Below are 17677 nucleotides of genomic sequence, written 5' to 3'. Positions count from 1 at the left end.
CCTCAGTGCTGGGATTACAAGTATGCATGATATGTGTCTTTTTTTTTTTTTTTTTTTTTTGAGACAGGGTTTCTCTGTAGCTTTGGAGTCTGTCCTGTCCTGGAACTTGCTTTGTAGACCAGGCTAGCCTTGAACTCACAGAGATCTGCCTACCTCCTAAGTGCTGGGATTAAAGGTGCATGCCACCACTCCTGGCTTTTTAACATGGGTGCTGGGGATTGAACTCAGGTCCTCATGCTTGTACAGCAAGCACTTTACCTACTTAGCCATCTCCCCAGCACCACCTCCTACAACCCCTGGTTTCTCAGCTACTCCTATGTAGCCAAGGATGGCCTTGAACGACTGAGCCTACTGCCTCTATACCTCCCACGTGCTGGGATTACTGGGATCTGATTTAGGGCCTGATGAATGCTAGGCAAGCAGTCTACTTAAGGGAGCCACATCTTCAGCCCAGTCAGCGGGTTCCTGGAACCTGCCCCAGGAGTTCTGAATTTGAGAGCCTTCATTTCCAACATAGTCCCAAGTGATGGCATTACACCAGGACTGGGGCCTCACATGGAGAGCCTGTAGCCTAAAGTGACCTCAGAGTCAAAGGGTCCACCAGGCTGAGAGCCACTGGACAATGAGACTGCCTTTTTGTTGGTGCCCACATCCTCCAGCGGAGCTCCCCAGGGTTGACAATAAAGAAGGAGTGGATAGGTAGCACCTTCTCTTCCCCGTCCTCTCCCTGCCAGAGCAGTTTGCATGCCTGGGCCATGTTCCCAGGGCTCACCCCCCTCCCTGACACCATCTACTCACACAACATGCAGACAAGGACAGGGACACAAGAAGCATCTGCCCAGATGCACAAAATCTAAGCAGTCAAAGCACACAGTTGAAAGGTGGCAGGCCTAGGTGGGGTGCACGCCTCTGGATGCCTTCCCAGCAGGGGCTAGGTGGTGGCTTTGAGGAAAGCCCATCCCAAATGCCCCCTGCCGTCCCCTGCCACTCTGCTGTCTGGATAGCAGCTTTGATGTGTCACATCATCACAGGGGCTCTGGGCTGCTTCCAGAAGCCCCGCCAGACTGTCTTTGCAGGAGTCAGGCTACCTCCTTCCAGAACCTGGTAACTCATCTCCCCGCCCCCCAGGCCTGGATTACAGGGAGAGGCGGAGACAAGTAGCTGGAGCCCACGTGGCTTCTCCTGGGCACTGCTCTGAGTGCCCAGTTGATGTGGGATTCCCCTTTGTATGCTGTGAATATCATTGGTTCATAAAGAAACTGGCTTGGGCTGATAAGGTAGAATAGAGCTAGACAGGGAAACTAAACTGAATGCTGGGAGAAAGAAGGAATTAGGAGGGAAGCCATGTAGCCCCGCCTGGGAACTTCACCTTTACAGCCACGTTGCGATACACAGATTACTAGAAATCGGTTAAATTAAGATATAAGCATTAGCCAAGCTAATGGGCCAAGCAGTGTTTTAAATAATACAGTTTCTCTGTGGTTATTTTGGGTCTGAGCTGCCAGGCAGCTGGGAAACAAACAAGCGGCCCTCCTCACAACACCCAGACTCACCGTGGGGCCAGTCTGCTTTTTTGATTGTTTAGGGACAGCATTGGCTGCATCTATTTCAGCCAGTCTGGGTTTTGTTCTCTTCCCCAGCAACTTCCAGTGTTGCCTCTAGCAGCGGTGGGGCCCAGTGGCGGGATGACTGGTATGCCACCCCAGTGTCCCTTCGTGTCTTGAAGGACATGCTGGTTGGATGCTTGGAGGTGCTAGGTGACTGGGCTGTGCCTGGTTCTGCCCACAGAAACCAATTAACTTCCTGGATTGGACTTCATTTCACATGGGAGTGGCATGAGCTTGGGTCACTTATCACCAGGATCCACTCTCGGGGACCCTAATGTCGGTGAGCACAGAACAGACTCCAACAGCACAGCAGGAGGGGACAAGGTGAGAGCCCTGGTCTGCCTTCCACAGATAGCTCTGTCAGAATGGCCAAGGACCTTTCCCAGGTCAGAGAGTTAGCAGTGGGTAAAGGTACATGCCACCGTGCATCCTGATGACCCAAGTTCAATTCTTGGTGGAAAGAGAATCTACTCTTCCACGTTGTTCTCTGACCTCCACAAGTGCCTTGGAGCCGACATGAGTGCACACTTGTGCACATGCGTGCACATACACACACACAGTATAATTTAAAAGTAAAAATGTTTATTTTCTTTTTTAAAAAAAGAACATTTTCCAGATTCTTATGCAAAGCTCAGCTGCTGCAAGTTAGCAGGAAATTAAGGGATGGCAGAAGAACCACCCCTAAGACTCTGGAGGGGGAGGCAGAGGCTAGGGACAGAGGACAAGAAGGAGAGAATGAGAGAGGCAGAGTCCACCACAAGGTGGCCATTGACACTTAAGGAGGGACAGGCAGTGTTGGCCTTGGGATTCGGGAGGCTGGCACACTAGCACTGAAGCCAGCAACCAGGTTTTAAATTTGTAGACACAAAACTGGGCCTGGCGGCACGTGACTATAGTCTAGCCCCCGGAAGTGCAGGCCAGCGCATCAGAAGTTGGAGCTCAGAGTAAGCCTGGGATGCAAGGGGAAAATACATTGTGAATGCCGTGGAGACCTGAATTAGGAATAACCCAGCTTTAGAAGCCCAGCTTCCCAAACTCAGGTCACTTATTCACTCCACAAACAAGGCAGCTCTGCCCCGATACAACACCTTCCAGAGGACACCCAGACACATCAATTATGACATAATTAACCGCAGTGACAGAGGGGAGTGTGCTGGGGGGGGGGGCTGGGCCTCTCGTCTCACAATGGTGTCTTAAAGGTTATGCCTTGATCCCACTCCTCAGGACTGGCTCTAAAGGCCAGGCCAGGCCAGGCCACAGGTGGTTTATAATGTGCCTGGCACAGAAAGGGACTGTGCTGCTGGACTGGGTGGAGGGGGGAAGCCCCTGGGGTAGGCAGTTTGCACTTCCCACAAAGAATTCAATCCTAAAGCTGTGGGGCCTGACTTGGGAGCCGCTGATGCCAGGACCTGGCCTGTGAGGGTCTCAAATCTCCTTCACATCTTTGTCATATTTTGTAATATACAGGTCATAATAAACAAAACGTCGTGTGATCCCTCAGTGGCTTGGAGAACAGTCCTGCCCCTTCTGGCGTTCTGATACTTTGATTCCAGAATCTTCCATGGCTGGGAGCATCACAGCCCTGCTCTTAGAAAAGAGTTGAACGAACCTTAGCTCCGCAGTCTGGACACACCTCCCAGGCTGTGCCTGTGGCTCAGCAGGTGGCTGGGTCCCGTGTCCAACGCTGTCTTTACCTGGGGCAGTCTCCTTTTATCTTTGGTTTTGACAAAAAGGTGTCCTTTGGCAGGGTGGATGACTGAAGGTCACAAGTCCGACTTGAAGGTCAAATGTGCTTGTGTTTCTGTCTCACAAGCGAGCCAGCTGGCTGGGCTGGCTGATGTATTATATAGCTTCAAGCCCTGGGGTCTAAGCACTAGAAGGGCCAGCAGGCCTCGACTGTGGCCAGGGCACTGGACAAATGTGGCTCTGAGATGGTGGGGCTGAGGGGACCTGGGTGGTGGCCCAGACGGTGAGTATCAGCAGACCCGAGGGTGCCACGGGGGTGGGGGGGGGGGGGGACGACAGAGCCTGGACCTCAGAGAAGAATACCAAGACACATCCCCACTCTTTGCCCTAAAGGGAATTTTGGGGAAAAAAATCTTTGCATTTGATTAAAGACAATGTGCTGAAATACAAGACAAGGAGGTAGAAGAGGCAGAGATGCCAGCCAGCCAGCCAGCCAGCCTAGGTGGGTTCCAGGTTCACTGAGAGACCTGGCTGAGAAAGAACATGTCTGAGCGTGATCAAGGAACACGCTCTTCATTGACCTCTGGTTTTTCACGCACACACATTCGCACCATCAGGTACACACACACACACACACACACACTCATACACCAAACACACAAAAAACAATCTTTTAAAAGACACTTGGCTAGCTGCGTATTGTTGGGGGCACCGCGTCCTGTGCTCACAGAGAAGCACCAGGAGAACCAGGAATATTAATCACACAGGGATGTCTTCTCCATGGAGGAGATAAAATCAGATACCCGCATCCCATCCGGAAAGCCAAGAGTGGATTCTATTAACGACCTGGTGACCTTTCTGCTCTCTGTGGAGACAGACCTCACCCAGGATGATTATCCCAGACTCTTCCCTCCCTAGACTCTTACCCATCCTTAGAGGAGATGTCACATGTACCGTATGCCCTAGTGACCTGTACGCTATCGGTCAGATCATTGGTGGGGAATATTAGTTTCAGGTGTGTTGCTTTTGTTTCTGCTGCATTTGTTTAACTCTGTGAAGCTGTGATTCTTGGCCTGTCTGAAACACCTGATGGTCTAATAAAGAGCTCAACGGCCAATAGCAAGGCAGGAGCAAGGACAGGCGGGGCTGAGCAGGCAGAGAATATAAATAGGAGGAGAACCTAGGAAGAGAGGAGCAGAGAGCAAGGAGAGAAGGACATCGGGAACCAGCCTCGGAGCCAGAGTGAAAGTAAAGTATACAGAAGTAAGAAAGATAAAAGCCCAGAGGGAAAAGGTGGACGGAATAATTTAAAATGAGAAAAGTTGGCAAGAAACAAGCCAAGCTAAGGCTGAGCATTCATAACTAAGAATAAGCATCCGTGTGTGATTTATTTGGGGGCTGGGTGGCGGGCCCCACAAAAGAGCCAAAAAGAATAAAACAAACAGAACAGACCACACTAGATTCTAGGCCTTTTAGCCACAGAGCCCACCCTAATGGTCATACGAACACGCACTATAAAAAAGAATCTCTTTGTAGTCGCAGTGCACCTGGAATTGCACTGATTGGACTGACTGTTGCCTGGAAACCTTTTCCCCAACTGTACTGTTAGAATATGCTGATAATGAACCGCCTGGCATTAGACTCTGGGAAGTCTGATCCAGGCTGACGAAGTCTGCACTGGGTTTTCACTCATGTCTTCGGTGGTTCACGTCCCCGTGTGGCACCTGCAGGGACCCCAGAGGACATGGTGCGTGCTGCTAATCCCAGCACCGGAAAGGCTGTCAGGCCTGGGCTAGGGTTATTTGGCGAACACGAAGCTGGTCGGATCTGGGAAACAGCAGTCTCCATCCTTGTGGGCTGCACCAGGAGCAAAAGCATGAATGGGAAGCGCTGAGGGTGGACACAGAACCATGGGGAACCCTACAGTGTCAGAGAAACACTTCCAGAGTCTAGCACTGGGGTTGCTGTGTCTGATGGCCGCCCCTGAAGTCACAGCGCAGCTCAGTCCCGCAGCCCAGGTGTGGCCACCAGGCCCCCTCTGTGGGATGAAGATGTGCCGCCCCCACCGCTTCTTCACTGGACTGGACTACGATGTCTTAACCAGGACAAATCATTGCTCCTTACCTGCTTTCCTACAAGGAAGGGCCTGGCCTCTAAATTCCCTCTTTCCACTGTCATATCTGCCTGCATCTTATTTTACACAAGACTTTGCTTTTCAGTTCATTCAAAAGAAAATGGAGGACTGGAGAGACAGCTCAGTGGTTAGGAGCACTTGATTCTCTTCCAGAAGACCTGAGTTCAGTTCCTAGCACCCACATTAGGTGGCTCACAACCACTTTTAACTCCAACTCTAGGGGATCTGATACCCTCTGCAGGCCTCTGAGGGCGCATGCACACACACATGAAGAAATCATCTAAAATATAGTTTTAAAAAGAAGAAGATGGAAATTAGCCAAGTAAATAGGCCCTGAAGCCACAGCTGCTCTGTCCCTGGCCCTGGCCCAGGGGCCAGCCTTACCTTGTAAATCTCGTAGTGTCTCTTGGCTTCCTTAGCCATTTGGGAAAGCTCTTTTTCTAGTAAATTCTCCTTGGTGATGAGATTGCTGTTGAGGTGTTTGCAGAGCCACATTGCCTGAAGAAATAAAAGCGAACACCTTAGGTATAACTCCACTGAGTGGGGGTGATGGCTCAGTCAGTGAAGTGTTTTCCTCGCGAGGAGAAAGACCTGAGTTCAACTCTCGGAACCCATATAACAATTCCTGGCATGACAGCACACTTGTAACCTCAGTGCTGTGAAGGTGGAGACAGGAGGATCCCTGGAGCGTGCTGGTCAGGCAGTCTAGACTCTCACTCAGGCCAGTGAGAGACCCAGTCTCTGAGGAGGTAGATGGTGCTAATGAGTGTAACTCAAAGACATCCTCTGGTCTGCACATACACACACACAGACACACACACACAGACACACACAGTTGCACAGACACACAGACAACACAAAGACACACACAGAGATATACACACACACACACAGATACACAGACACACACAAGGCCAGGTATGGTAGCATGTGGCTGTACCACCAGCATTTGGAAGCTGAAACGGGAGAATTGCTAAGTTTGAGGCCAACCTGAATAAACAGAAAAAACAAAACAAAACAAAAACCAATGGAATTAAATCTGCCAAATCCTCATGTATTCCATTAGAAAAAGATGGCTGAGGAGTGGGGACTGTAGCTGGGCAGTGGAGCAAAGGCTGGCCTTGGGAAACAGTCATTGTGGGTGGCTGGAGGAGGCCCCCCAGCAGCAGACATAGCAGGTTCACCCAGCATTGGCTCTGTGTGGCAGTCCACCTCTGGGTCTTCCTGGGTTTTGTAGACCACGAGGAAGAGGTGGAGGTAGGCCTCTGTGTTCCTCACCTGCTGTGCCCAGCAAATCCCTCCTAGGGATCAGAGAGGACCGGGCACCTAAAGAACAGCTGCCCTGTTGCTGAGCACACAGCTCACTAAGGGAGCCCAGCAGGTGTCTAGATGCATTAGGTCATCATGGATCCCAGCCTCAAGATCACTGGCCATCCAGGCCCAGCCCCAGGGGTGACCACAGCATCTGTAGGAGACCCCTGGAGCCTGCAGTTTTCAAAACTCTGGCAATACCAAGAATAAGCAAGTGGGGGGACCCCTGTCTCTAAAAATAGCACAATGGTGGTGGCTGGATTCAGGGAGGCCGACGAGAAAGGAAAATAAAACAGAAAAACTGCATATGGAGACACAGAAGGCTGGAGAGACAGACGGACAGACGAATGACAACAGCTTCATTGACCCTCACAGTGCAGCACACACGGGTGTCTTGTGCAAGGATCACCCATCTTGGTTCCTTTTTGAGGTAAAGTGCTCAGTGGGCAAGGGACAGCCTAAGCCTACTGTCACCCGAGCTTAGAAGGTAGAAAGAGTCCCACCTCAGATTGTCATAATTCTACTACACCTGTGGAATTTAACAGCTACAACCAGGGACTAGCTTGGCATGTTGGGTGCCTGATGCCAATCTTGACAACTTGAGTTGGATCCCAGGGCCCCACATGGTAGAAAGAATCAACGCCCACAAGTTTCCCTCTGACCTCTATCTATAAGTGCACTGTGGCTCATGTATGCCTCCCCCCACAAATACACATGTGAGCATGTACACACATACAAAATAGTAAGATGTAATAAAAATTAAAAAAAAAACGAAAGCCTGGACATGCAGCTGGACATGCAGCTGGACATGGTGGCCCACACCTGTAATTACAGCAACGAGAGGCCGAGGGAGGAGGACTCTACTCTGAGTTTGGGTGTGGCCTGGGCTTCAGCCCCAGTTCTAGGCCAGCCAAAGCTATAAAGTAATACCCAGGCTCAAAAGAAAAACAAAGTCAAACCAAGGACCCGGAGATGAAAGTCATGGTAGAACAAAGGCACCAGCTTCCAGCCAGTTTTGGGGTATGGAAAAGAGACAAAGGAGGGGGAGGAGCTGACATGTTTCACCGTCTGGTCTGGTTTTACCTTGGGGAGACTAAAGAGCAAAGGGGGTAAAACGGTGTGCTGAAGTCTCAGAACTGACGTGTGAGCACACGGCACAGGGCCTTTGCCCTTCCTGCTTCAGCTATTTCTCAGTCCACACTGAGACTCCATAACCGAAGCCCCTAACGTAGGCAGGCCCTTGGCCCAGAATTCCTTCTAGACATGAACTCCTCAGCTACAACTGGGGGAGATGACCCCAGGGTGCCTCTGAGGTGTGACCAGGCAAGGGGTGGTGCCCACATGTTAGGCAGCGCTCATCCCCGAAGGGCTATGTGACTGTAGTCTCATATATTCTGAATTCCCACCTGTGGTGGTTTGAATGAAAACGGCCCCCATAGGCTCCGAGGGAATGGCACCATTAGGAGGTGTGACCTTTTTGGAGAAAGTGTGTCACTGGGGTGGGCTTTGAGGTTTCAGGAGCTCAAGTCAGGCCCAGTGGCTCACTTGCTCTTCCTGCTGCCTGCCGATCCAGGTGTAGAATTTGCAGCTACCTCTCCAGCACCAAGTCCTTCTGCATGCTGTCACGCTTCCAGCCATAACGATAAGGAACTAAACCTCTGAACTGTAAGCAAGCCCCAGTTAATTGTTTTCCTTGTAAGAGTTGCTGTGGTCATGGTGTCTCTTCACAACAATAGAAACCTTAACTAAGACCCTGGCTAGGAACACACACTGCAGGAAGAGACGAAAAGGGCAGGCGGGTGGTGCACACCAGTGCACAGCTTCCTGTTCACCGGAGCATGAATGACACCTTCTAGAACCGCATTTAATCTAATGCACTTACGATGGTGGTTTTCCCTGAGGCAGGCGGACCTAATATCACGACCTTCGGCACTGTGGAAGAAAAAGATTTGGACGTCAGCGCTGGGCATGACAAAGCGGCCTCCCCTGTCTGTGCTGCGTTGGGTCTATTTCTTTCCTCCCCAGATTTCATTTCTGCCAGTGACACGGCCATTCATAATCCTGAGGCTGGGAGACGCTCGCGCCCCGGAACGCATTCTCTGTGTTTAGAGAGGTAAGCGATCACAGAGATGGTTTATTTTTCTGTCTCCGCAGGGACACGGACACAGTAACTTGTTCGCCAAACTAATGAATATCAAAAACAATTGGGATTTTCAAATGCCATAAAGCATTTTAAACAGGGACTTTGTCTTGGGAACACTCTTTCAAATAAAGTTGTATTTTATGTAAATCGACCTTTGATGCTTATATATATATATATATGCCTTCTTATTTAGTAGAATGTATCTCCCACACACACCCCGTCATTTTATAGAAGAAAATAATGGAAAGAAGCCTGCAGTGTACGGGTCAGATTTATAAAACCCAAGGCTGGGAAGTCTGTGTTTTCGAATGCAGGCATTTCTAGGCAAAATTTTTTAAAACCCTGGCAGCTTATTTGCGGCTGTAAGTCCTGGCTCTGGAATAGTTTTGGTTCTGCAGAAGCCCTGGGTGTCATCTGGGATACCATGGAACAGTTGCTGGTAACCGGGAAGAGAGAGAAGCCTATTGCAATGACAGGGTGGGATGGGGTACCAACAAGGTCAGATGGACACCTAAGCCCAGTTAAGTCTCTTGAAGATGTCACCTCCATATTGTCCAGAATGAGTCCCCTTAGCCTTAGGACACATGGACGCTGTCTATCCAATTCTCTCGAGGCTAAGCTACCCACGTGGAGCTGGAAGGACTTCTCCGTGAACAGGAGAAGCATGAGTGGCTGTCCACTCTGGGGACAGACATGGAGATGGAACCAGAGAGTTTCCTTTAGGCCAGAGCATGGTCACTCTGATAGGCTGTTTGGGTTCATATAGATCTCTGCCCCAATTCCCAGTACCTTTTCGCTTCTGAGGTGAGGGTGGAGAAGGGAGGGAGATGACACTCCCCCCCCTTCCCCGGCCTCCCAGCCAAAACTCTGAAAATTTTGCAAGTAGCACAGGACCCATCAGAGAGAGGATGGGGTAGTGGACATGATGGGGCTCCACGTGATGGGCAGTCTAGCAAAGTGGAGCCATACACTCTGGGTACCACAGTGCTCTGCTGGCCTGAGTCCCAGGATCTTTGGGGTTCCCTTGGACCTTCAGGGGTATGGCTTCCAAAAGGCTCAGGTGGGCCTTATTTTTCCTAAAATAGCCTTGGGCTCAGAGAATCCCCAAGGGAACCCCCTAATGACTCCCTCCATCCTAGGGCAGCCCCTTTCTTCCCAGATATTGTTAACATGTGTCCATTTATGGCTTGTCATTCCCTATCAAGAATGTCCTTGCCTCAACCCAGCCAGGGGACACTCTGGGCCCTACTGTGTGGCTTCTTCCTGCTGAGACTACACGGGGTTCCGCTGTGGAGGAACTGGTTCAGCTACTTGCCGCAGCTTCTCTTCCTCTGTAGTAAGCTTCATCACCAACCTAAAAACTGGGGCACTGCTGTCCCCAGGAAACGGCCAGCTCTCAGAGGACAGGTACAAAGTCTTATCCGCATGAATCTTTCCACAGAAGTTAACACTGCAGGGACACCCACACAGCAGAAACTGCAGTGGCCACCTCAGCTATCCCCTGGGCCTTGATGAGACCACTGAGAGTCACCATTGCTGCCACCTAAAAAGGCTCCCTTTGCCAGTCAACATTGTAGGGAACTGCGAAGGACCCATGGGTGGCCAAGTTGAGTCAGGCTCTAGTAAAAGGACAGAGGACCACAGAATTCAACACAGCTGGAGAGCCATGCCAGGGCTACCCCGCCAGGAAGGATACTCCAAGCAAGGCCACAGAATGGCCTGGAGGAAGAACACTGCTGCTGTTCCAGGTACTGATGCCACAGCCTTTGTCCTTGATGCTCTGTGGGTCATGGGGCTGCCACCAGCCACCACCATCCAGGAACCGTGCCTTGCAGAGCCGTTGGCGAAGGGTCAAGGGTGGGCACAACACACACGACACAGGCTGTTGTAAGAGCTGGGGGTGTTTTCCAGCATCAGCGCAGGGCTCAGGGCAGGGAGCAAGGAATCCATTCCTACTCCAAGATGTAGGCCAAGGCAAGGCCTCTCATGCCACGCCTCCATCTGAGTGAGAGCCCTTCATAGCAGGTGGAAACACCATTTGCAGCCCAAGTGTGGAAATGAGATGGCTCTGTGGACTTTAGGTGCAGTGAAGGGGATGGTGGGATTGGAGCCAGAGTTCAATCTAGAGTTTGGAGAGCAGCAGGGAGGGTGACCAAAGACAGAGAGGAACAGGGATTGGGGACACTGCTGTGACTATAGAAGGTGCCTGCCCAGCCAAAGTCAGGATGATGCGGGAGGCCGCTGTGCAAGCCTGCACTGGTGCCCATGCGAGCCTGCACTGGTGCCCATGCGAGCCTGCACTGGTGCCCATGCGAGCCTGCACTGGTGCCCATGCGAGCCTGCACTGGTGCCCATGCGAGCCTGCACTGGTGCCCATGCGAGCCTGCACTGGTGCCCATGCGAGCCTGCACTGGTGCCCATGCGAGCCTGCACTGGTGCCCATGTGAGCCTGCACTGGTGCCCATGCGAGCCTGTACTGGCGCCCCTTGCTCTAAGCACAGACCTTTGCCCACCCCTCAGAATGCCACCAGCCAGACCCAGGGTTCCGGGATGGCAGTGCTGGAAGGTAGACACATCTCACACTGAGCGTGTAACCAGGACATCCAGCCATGAAGTCCAGCTCCTAGCCAGTATGTTCATCTTGGCAAAGGCCATGGGCGGGGGCTGTTCCTCCCCTCCGTTCCCAGCTTCTGTAAGTGGCGCCCAAATTGTTCACGCCTAAGAAAATACTTTAAAGAGGAACATCGTGGCCCTTCTTCCCTCCCCATTTCTCATACTCGCTTATGTGACTAATTTCAGTTTCTTAAAATCTAACTTGAAACTCTAGCCTAGCTCATGAGTAATTATTTATAAACAGTGTCATAAAAGGCTGCTTGACTGCCAAGAGTAATCAGACTCCTCCAAGCACTTCAAAGGGAATCAAAGAACCTTTCCATCCATGGAGCCTTTGGAGGCTTAACTAGGAACACGATTTAAAATTCACAAGGAACCCCTCAGGTATCAGAACTCCAATACAAGGCTTTCCTGGACAAGCGTTTGATAAGAAGCGAAACGCTCCATTATATCCACCACTGCCTGTGCTAATATTGCCCAGGGCCACCGTAAATGCTCACTTTGTACTAAATGCTTTTCTTGAGGCAAAGGGGCTGCTAGCCCAAGTGCGGGGGCTCCTTCCCTCCCTCCTGGGCATGCTCAACAGGCTGGGATAAGTTCCTCCTCCCACGTCAGTCACTGGTCAGTATTTCGTGTGCCCAGGTTTGCCTTGCTGCCAGTAAGCAGGAAGGTGGCTCTGGTGCTAGGAGGCAAGCGACTCTTACTTCTGCCCAGAGGTGGGTGAGGGAAATGCAGACTGCATTGCATGGGACCCTGCTAAGTTCCAGAGGGGCGTGGCTCAAGCTGATCCCACGTGTCTTGTCTTAGACATCCTAGAAAAATCACAACAGCAAGGTGGCCTTTCTCTACCCATTGTTTAGCTTTGCTTTTCTGGGAATGAAAGCCTATGAAGACCCCCATCCAAAGACACAGATGTCCCATAAATGCTCAACCAAGGCCTGAGACTACGGTGGAGAACTGGGGGGGGGGGGGGGGATTAAGCCTCGAAAGCTGTGGTTATGGGACCCAGCATGAGTCCCGAAGAACGTCCGTGCTAGAAAGAGACACCCATCCAGATGATGGGTGGGAGGCTGACCATGGCAAGGAGTCCCCAACACAAGCCTGGACTCCACTCCCCGCAGCAGAGGGTGCTGTGTGGAATAAAGAGAGAACTCCACGGAGAGTAGTCGGCAAAGCCACAGCCCTGGAGGTGCATGGTAGGTGACCACGCGCGGATTGTCACACAGGGAAGAGCTAGCCATCCAGCAGGCCTCAGCTGCACTCGGTTAGACTCGGTTAGTCTCGGATGACACAGGGATTGAGAAGGCTGGTGCAGGGCACCTGATGCTGAAATACTAACCTGCAGCCACACAGCAGTACTGAGACAGGAGGAGCAAGCCTGAGGTTTACAGAAGCCTGAAGGTTATTAGCTCAAAAAAATTTCCTCACAGTGGGGCATGGGGAGAGAGCTCAGTCACTAGGAGCACTGGCTGCTTTAGCCAAGGGCCTGGATTCAGTTTCCAGCACCCACATGGTGGTGCATCTGTAATTCCAGTTCTAGGGGATCCATTGCCCTCTTCTGGCCTCATGGGTACTGCACATACATGGTGCACAGACATACACATGCAGGCAAAATACTCATACACAAAAAAACGAAAATAAACCTTAAAAAAAAATCCTCCAAGAGGCACACCCACCCAGACAGGACATTCACACTAGCAGTAGATAGGGCAATGAAGAATTTCCTTCAGCACAGTATATGACCAACCAACAAGGGAGGGGAAGAGAGAATTGCCTGGGACAGGCTATGCAAGGCTAGAAGAGGCAGGTGGAGATCTAGGGGACCGAGTTCTCTGACTCTCTCCTGTCACAGCTCAGTTTCCACCCACTCTCTGGTCAAAACCTCGACAGAGTACTGGGATACCCAGACTCAGCCACTCCTGCCTTGGAAGAGCCTCAGAAAAGGACACTGTTGGGCTCCCTTTGAACTCCCTGCTGGAGTCCACGTACTAAACTTGAGCTAGAAGAGGACCCTCATGTTTACCAAGGTGCAGGGGCAGAACATGTGAAGAAGGCTGGTGATCTGGACGCACCCACAGGCATGAAGCCTGCTCCGGCTACCTGGGCACATCCGCAGGCATGGAGCCTGCTCCGGCTACCTGGAGGCATCCGCAGACACGGAGCCTGCTCCGGATACCTGGGCGCACCTGCAGGCACGGAGCCTGCTCCAGCTACCTGGGTGCACCTGCAGGCATGGAGCCTGCTCCGGCTACCTGGGCGCACCTGCAGGCACGGAGCCTGCTCCGGCTACCTGGGCACATCCGCAGGCATGGAGCCTGCTCTGGCTACCTGGGCGCACCTGCAGGCATGGAGCCTGCTCCGGCTACCTGGGCGTACCTGCAGGCACGGAGCCTGCTCCAGCTACCTGGGTGCACCTGCAGGCACGGAGCCTGCTCCAGCTACCTGGGCGCACCTGCAGGCACGGAGCCTGCTCCGGCTACCTGGGTGCACCTGCAGGCACGGAGCCTGCTCCGGCTACCTGGGTGCACCTGCAGGCACGGAGCCTGCTCCGGCTACCTGGGTGCACCTGCAGGCACGGAGCCTGCTCCGGCTACCTGGGTGCACCTGCAGGCACGGAGCCTGCTCCAGCTACCTGGGCGCACCTGCAGGCACGGACCCTGTTCCAGCTACCTGGAGGCATCCGCAGACATGGAGCCTGCTCTGGCTACCTGGGTGTACCTGCAGGCATGGAGCCTGCTCCGGCTATACTTAAAAATGGGTTTCTAGGGGGCTGGAGAGATGGCTCAGAGGTTAAAGAGCATTGCTTGCTCTTTCAAAGGTCCTGAGTTCAATTCCCAGCAACCACATGGTGGCTCACAACCATCTGTAATGGGGTCTGGTGTCCTCTTCTGGCCTGCAGGCATACACACAGAATATTGTATACATAATAAATAAATATTTAAAAAAAAATGGGTTTCTAAAGATTTGTTCCAGTTTTATTTCTATTGCTAACTGATAAGATACTATGACAAAAGAGATGTCCTATTTTTCAAAGCAGGGTTTCTCTGTGTAGCCCTGGTTGTCCTGAAGACCAGGAAGGCTTCGAACTCAGAATCTACCTGCTTCTGTTTCCTGAGTGCTGGGATTAAAGGCACATGCCACCATATCCAGCTCAAACATAAACTTAACTTTTATTAGGTGATTTAGCATCATTTTGGACTGTAAGCATCCCAGTTCCACCATGAGGGCATCTCAAGACCTGAATGCTAATTTTAGTGGTAAGATAAAGCTTTCTCAGGGCTGCTAGTGAACCAACTATTCACAACCAACCAAGACAGCAGATCCCCACGTGGCTCACCTAGGTTAGAAGAATCCTCCCTCGACTCAGCAAATCTACCACTGTGGGATGCAGGATGGGGCCCAGCTCATTGGAGGGCCTTTCTCTTCCCAGCTCTGCATGTGAGCCTCAGGTTTGGCCAACCCGCCTTTGGCTGAGGTCTGGGGAGTTAGGCAACTCATTAGCAGGTACTGATAATGAGACCCTTGGAAAAGTCCGAGTGCTTGCCTGTCTAGGTAGAGCAGAAAGCAAACTTCACCTGACAAGCAGAGTGATCAGAGAGCTTTAAACCCAACAGGCGACATCGGTGAGGGCAGGCGGAAGCATTAATAATTGATTACATGGGTCGTTCTGGGCTTTGCATTTTAATAGCTTGGCAAGAGAGTTTTTATTAGTCAGGCTCAGAAAGAACAAGAAGGCCTTCTCCAATTAACCACTGCAACTTGTCCAAGTACCCTCCCCTTCCTGTCCTATTCTGATCTGTGTTCAGACACAGCTAGGAACAGAGGGCTTCTGGGCTGTGGCCAGGATGGGTAGGGTCCCTGGTGGAGATGGTGGTGGCAGCTACCACACACTGGAGTGAGTACTCACCGCTGTCGTTGTTCCGGCGCAGGTGGTTGATCATGAAGGTGATGGGATCCTCCGGCTGGTGAATCAGGACCTGCTCCAGCATGTTCTGTGGGCACAAGCAGATAGCAGGAGATTAGCACCTGCAGGGCCCCTGGTTGCCATGGAGATCACCTAATGGGGCATCTGCTGGGGTCGCTGGCAGTAGAGGCCTGAGGAAGTCTAAGCAGCAAGCCCCCCCCACCCCTTCCCACATAAGCCTTCCCTTGGTCCTGCACTGTTGCCCTGATGCAGGGCCGTAGCGATAGGTGGCCTTCCACACAGAATGCTTCCTGTTCCTTGACCATCAGATCACGGTGCACCCAGGTAAATCCCTGCTGCTCTACGCTCCTGCATAGGCCTGCTATGTGCACCTGTGGTCCCTGCCTCACCTCACACCTGCTCTACCACTCCACGGGTTCTGGAGTCCTCCCTGTCTGCACAATTACAACAGGTGCCCAGCGCAGATGTTAGCTGCTCCACAGTGGGACAGGATACTTGTCAGCCAAACATCTAAAGTCTTGAGTACCCTGGCCATTTCGTCCAACTGAGCACGCGTATCTGAAAAAGCAATTGTCAGGGCGGCACCTGGGACCTGGAGAGTTGACAGGAGCTAGGCGGCAGGGCGGGTAGGAAGGGGCTTCCGCCTATAAGGACAGGTGTGCGGGGCAGTCAAGAGCACCAATGGGAAGCCCCGTTCCAGCACACCTCTAGATCTCACCAGCAATTCCCTTCCCTTCTTAGGGCCTCCTCTCCCCTCCCCTCACCACCCACCCTTTGTCCAGTGGCACAGCTGGGCTCCCTCTGTGCTTGGGCATGTGGCTGCTTGCTTCTTGGCTAAGACGTTGCATAGATAGTGCATCCGAAAAGCACACACAAAACGCCAAGAGTATTTCTCAGGACAAGACGAAAAGAAGCTGAGTCCGTGCCTGTGAATTGAGCTCTGGAAATGGTGGCAATATGGGTGAACAGCAGTGGATCTGTGAAGCCCGTAGGATCCACAGACATCTGATAAAATTCCACAGAGCCAGACACACTACTGCAGATATCCAAGTGCAGGGGAAAGGGGACACGATCCAGTACCTGCTTCCGTTTCATGGCTTTGACGACACCCACATTAGATGGTTCAAGGGCTGGCAGGAAACGAACACCATCTTTATAACTTCCTAAGGCTAACATTAGTTGACAATAAAATGTGTTTTCTCTCTCTCTCTTTTTTAAGGGAATGATCAAAACAGTGGGGGCATTACTCAGATGAGCTTAAGGCTTTCTTGGTGATTGCTCCATCAGTACAACTAGAAAACAGGCCAGGGTCATCAATCTCCCCGTCCCTGCCCCCCACAACATAGCTGCTTTATTTGTGAATGGCCACTCTCTGGTTCCCCTCACCAATAACACATTCCAAAGGAAGCATGCTGGCTGGAGACTCTGGTTCCTTGGTCTGGGCTCGGATCACCATGGCTCTGTTTTGGGGGGCTCAAACACCTCAGATTGTAGAATAGGGTACTGGACACTGAGCTGTACTTTACCCTTGGCCCCCAGAATCACTGAGTGCCTAAGAGCTTACCAGACCAGCTTTTAAATGCCGTTTGCACTTGCGGGGAGCACATGTGGACACACAGAGGTGGTGACAGGGTTTGGCCTACGCCACAGAGGGTCGGGAGCCAGGATAAGGGCTTCGGAAAGGCCAGTTCTGAAGATGGAGACTAAGTAGAAAATAGGCTGCCTTAGAGGAAGCCACCAGATAGGGATGTCATCTTGAACTTGGACAGCCCATGAACCTGTCCTAACAGGAATGAAAACATTCTAGTGAGACAAAATACACGTGTCTCCTCCCTTTGACTGACAGTTGAGACAATGGTCACTGAGAAACTTGAACTTCCCAGGAATCTCATGCTGGGAGAAGGAAAAGGTTGAAGCCTGGTGCCAACCAGAGATTCCATATTGTTCTTATAACTTGTCGGACCAGCTTGCAGGAGAGAATGGACCTAGGACAAAGAAGGGTCAGTGATGGGTGGGACCACACGATTCGGTTGCTCAGATAAACGCTCTTCTTGCCTTCTAAATCTAAAGCTCAAGTCTGGACCCCAAAACAGAATCTAGCGGGAGAAGATCACCAGACTTTTATGTGTTCCTCGTCCCAATATGGTCACACGGGACAAATCTTCCTCTGTTTTTCACTCTTGCTTGTTTCCTGAACTGGTCTTTTGAAGTCAGGTGGCTGATTCTACCTTGTTTGGGCTGCCAGGGACCAGTTTGGT

At 51.8% G+C, this 17677-nt stretch overlaps 1 protein-coding gene across 1 annotated transcript in view; it reads right to left on the bottom strand.

The window, feature by feature from the left end:
- Ak8 (adenylate kinase 8) overlaps positions 1-17677 on the bottom strand; it is a 120777-nt gene that overhangs the window by 102258 nt on the left and 842 nt on the right. The window contains exons 2-4 of the mRNA XM_075985598.1: positions 15402-15486; positions 8621-8670; positions 5812-5925 (exon numbers count right to left, since the gene is read on the bottom strand). Coding sequence (XP_075841713.1) covers positions 5812-5925; positions 8621-8670; positions 15402-15486 — 249 coding nt within the window. The remainder of the gene's footprint in view (positions 1-5811; positions 5926-8620; positions 8671-15401; positions 15487-17677) is intronic.

This window comes from Microtus pennsylvanicus, chromosome 9, assembly GCF_037038515.1.
Source record: "Microtus pennsylvanicus isolate mMicPen1 chromosome 9, mMicPen1.hap1, whole genome shotgun sequence".
Taxonomy (NCBI): domain Eukaryota; kingdom Metazoa; phylum Chordata; class Mammalia; order Rodentia; family Cricetidae; genus Microtus; species Microtus pennsylvanicus.
The sequence above is the reverse complement of the archived record's forward strand: the minus strand, read 5'-3'. Positions and strand labels throughout refer to the sequence as shown.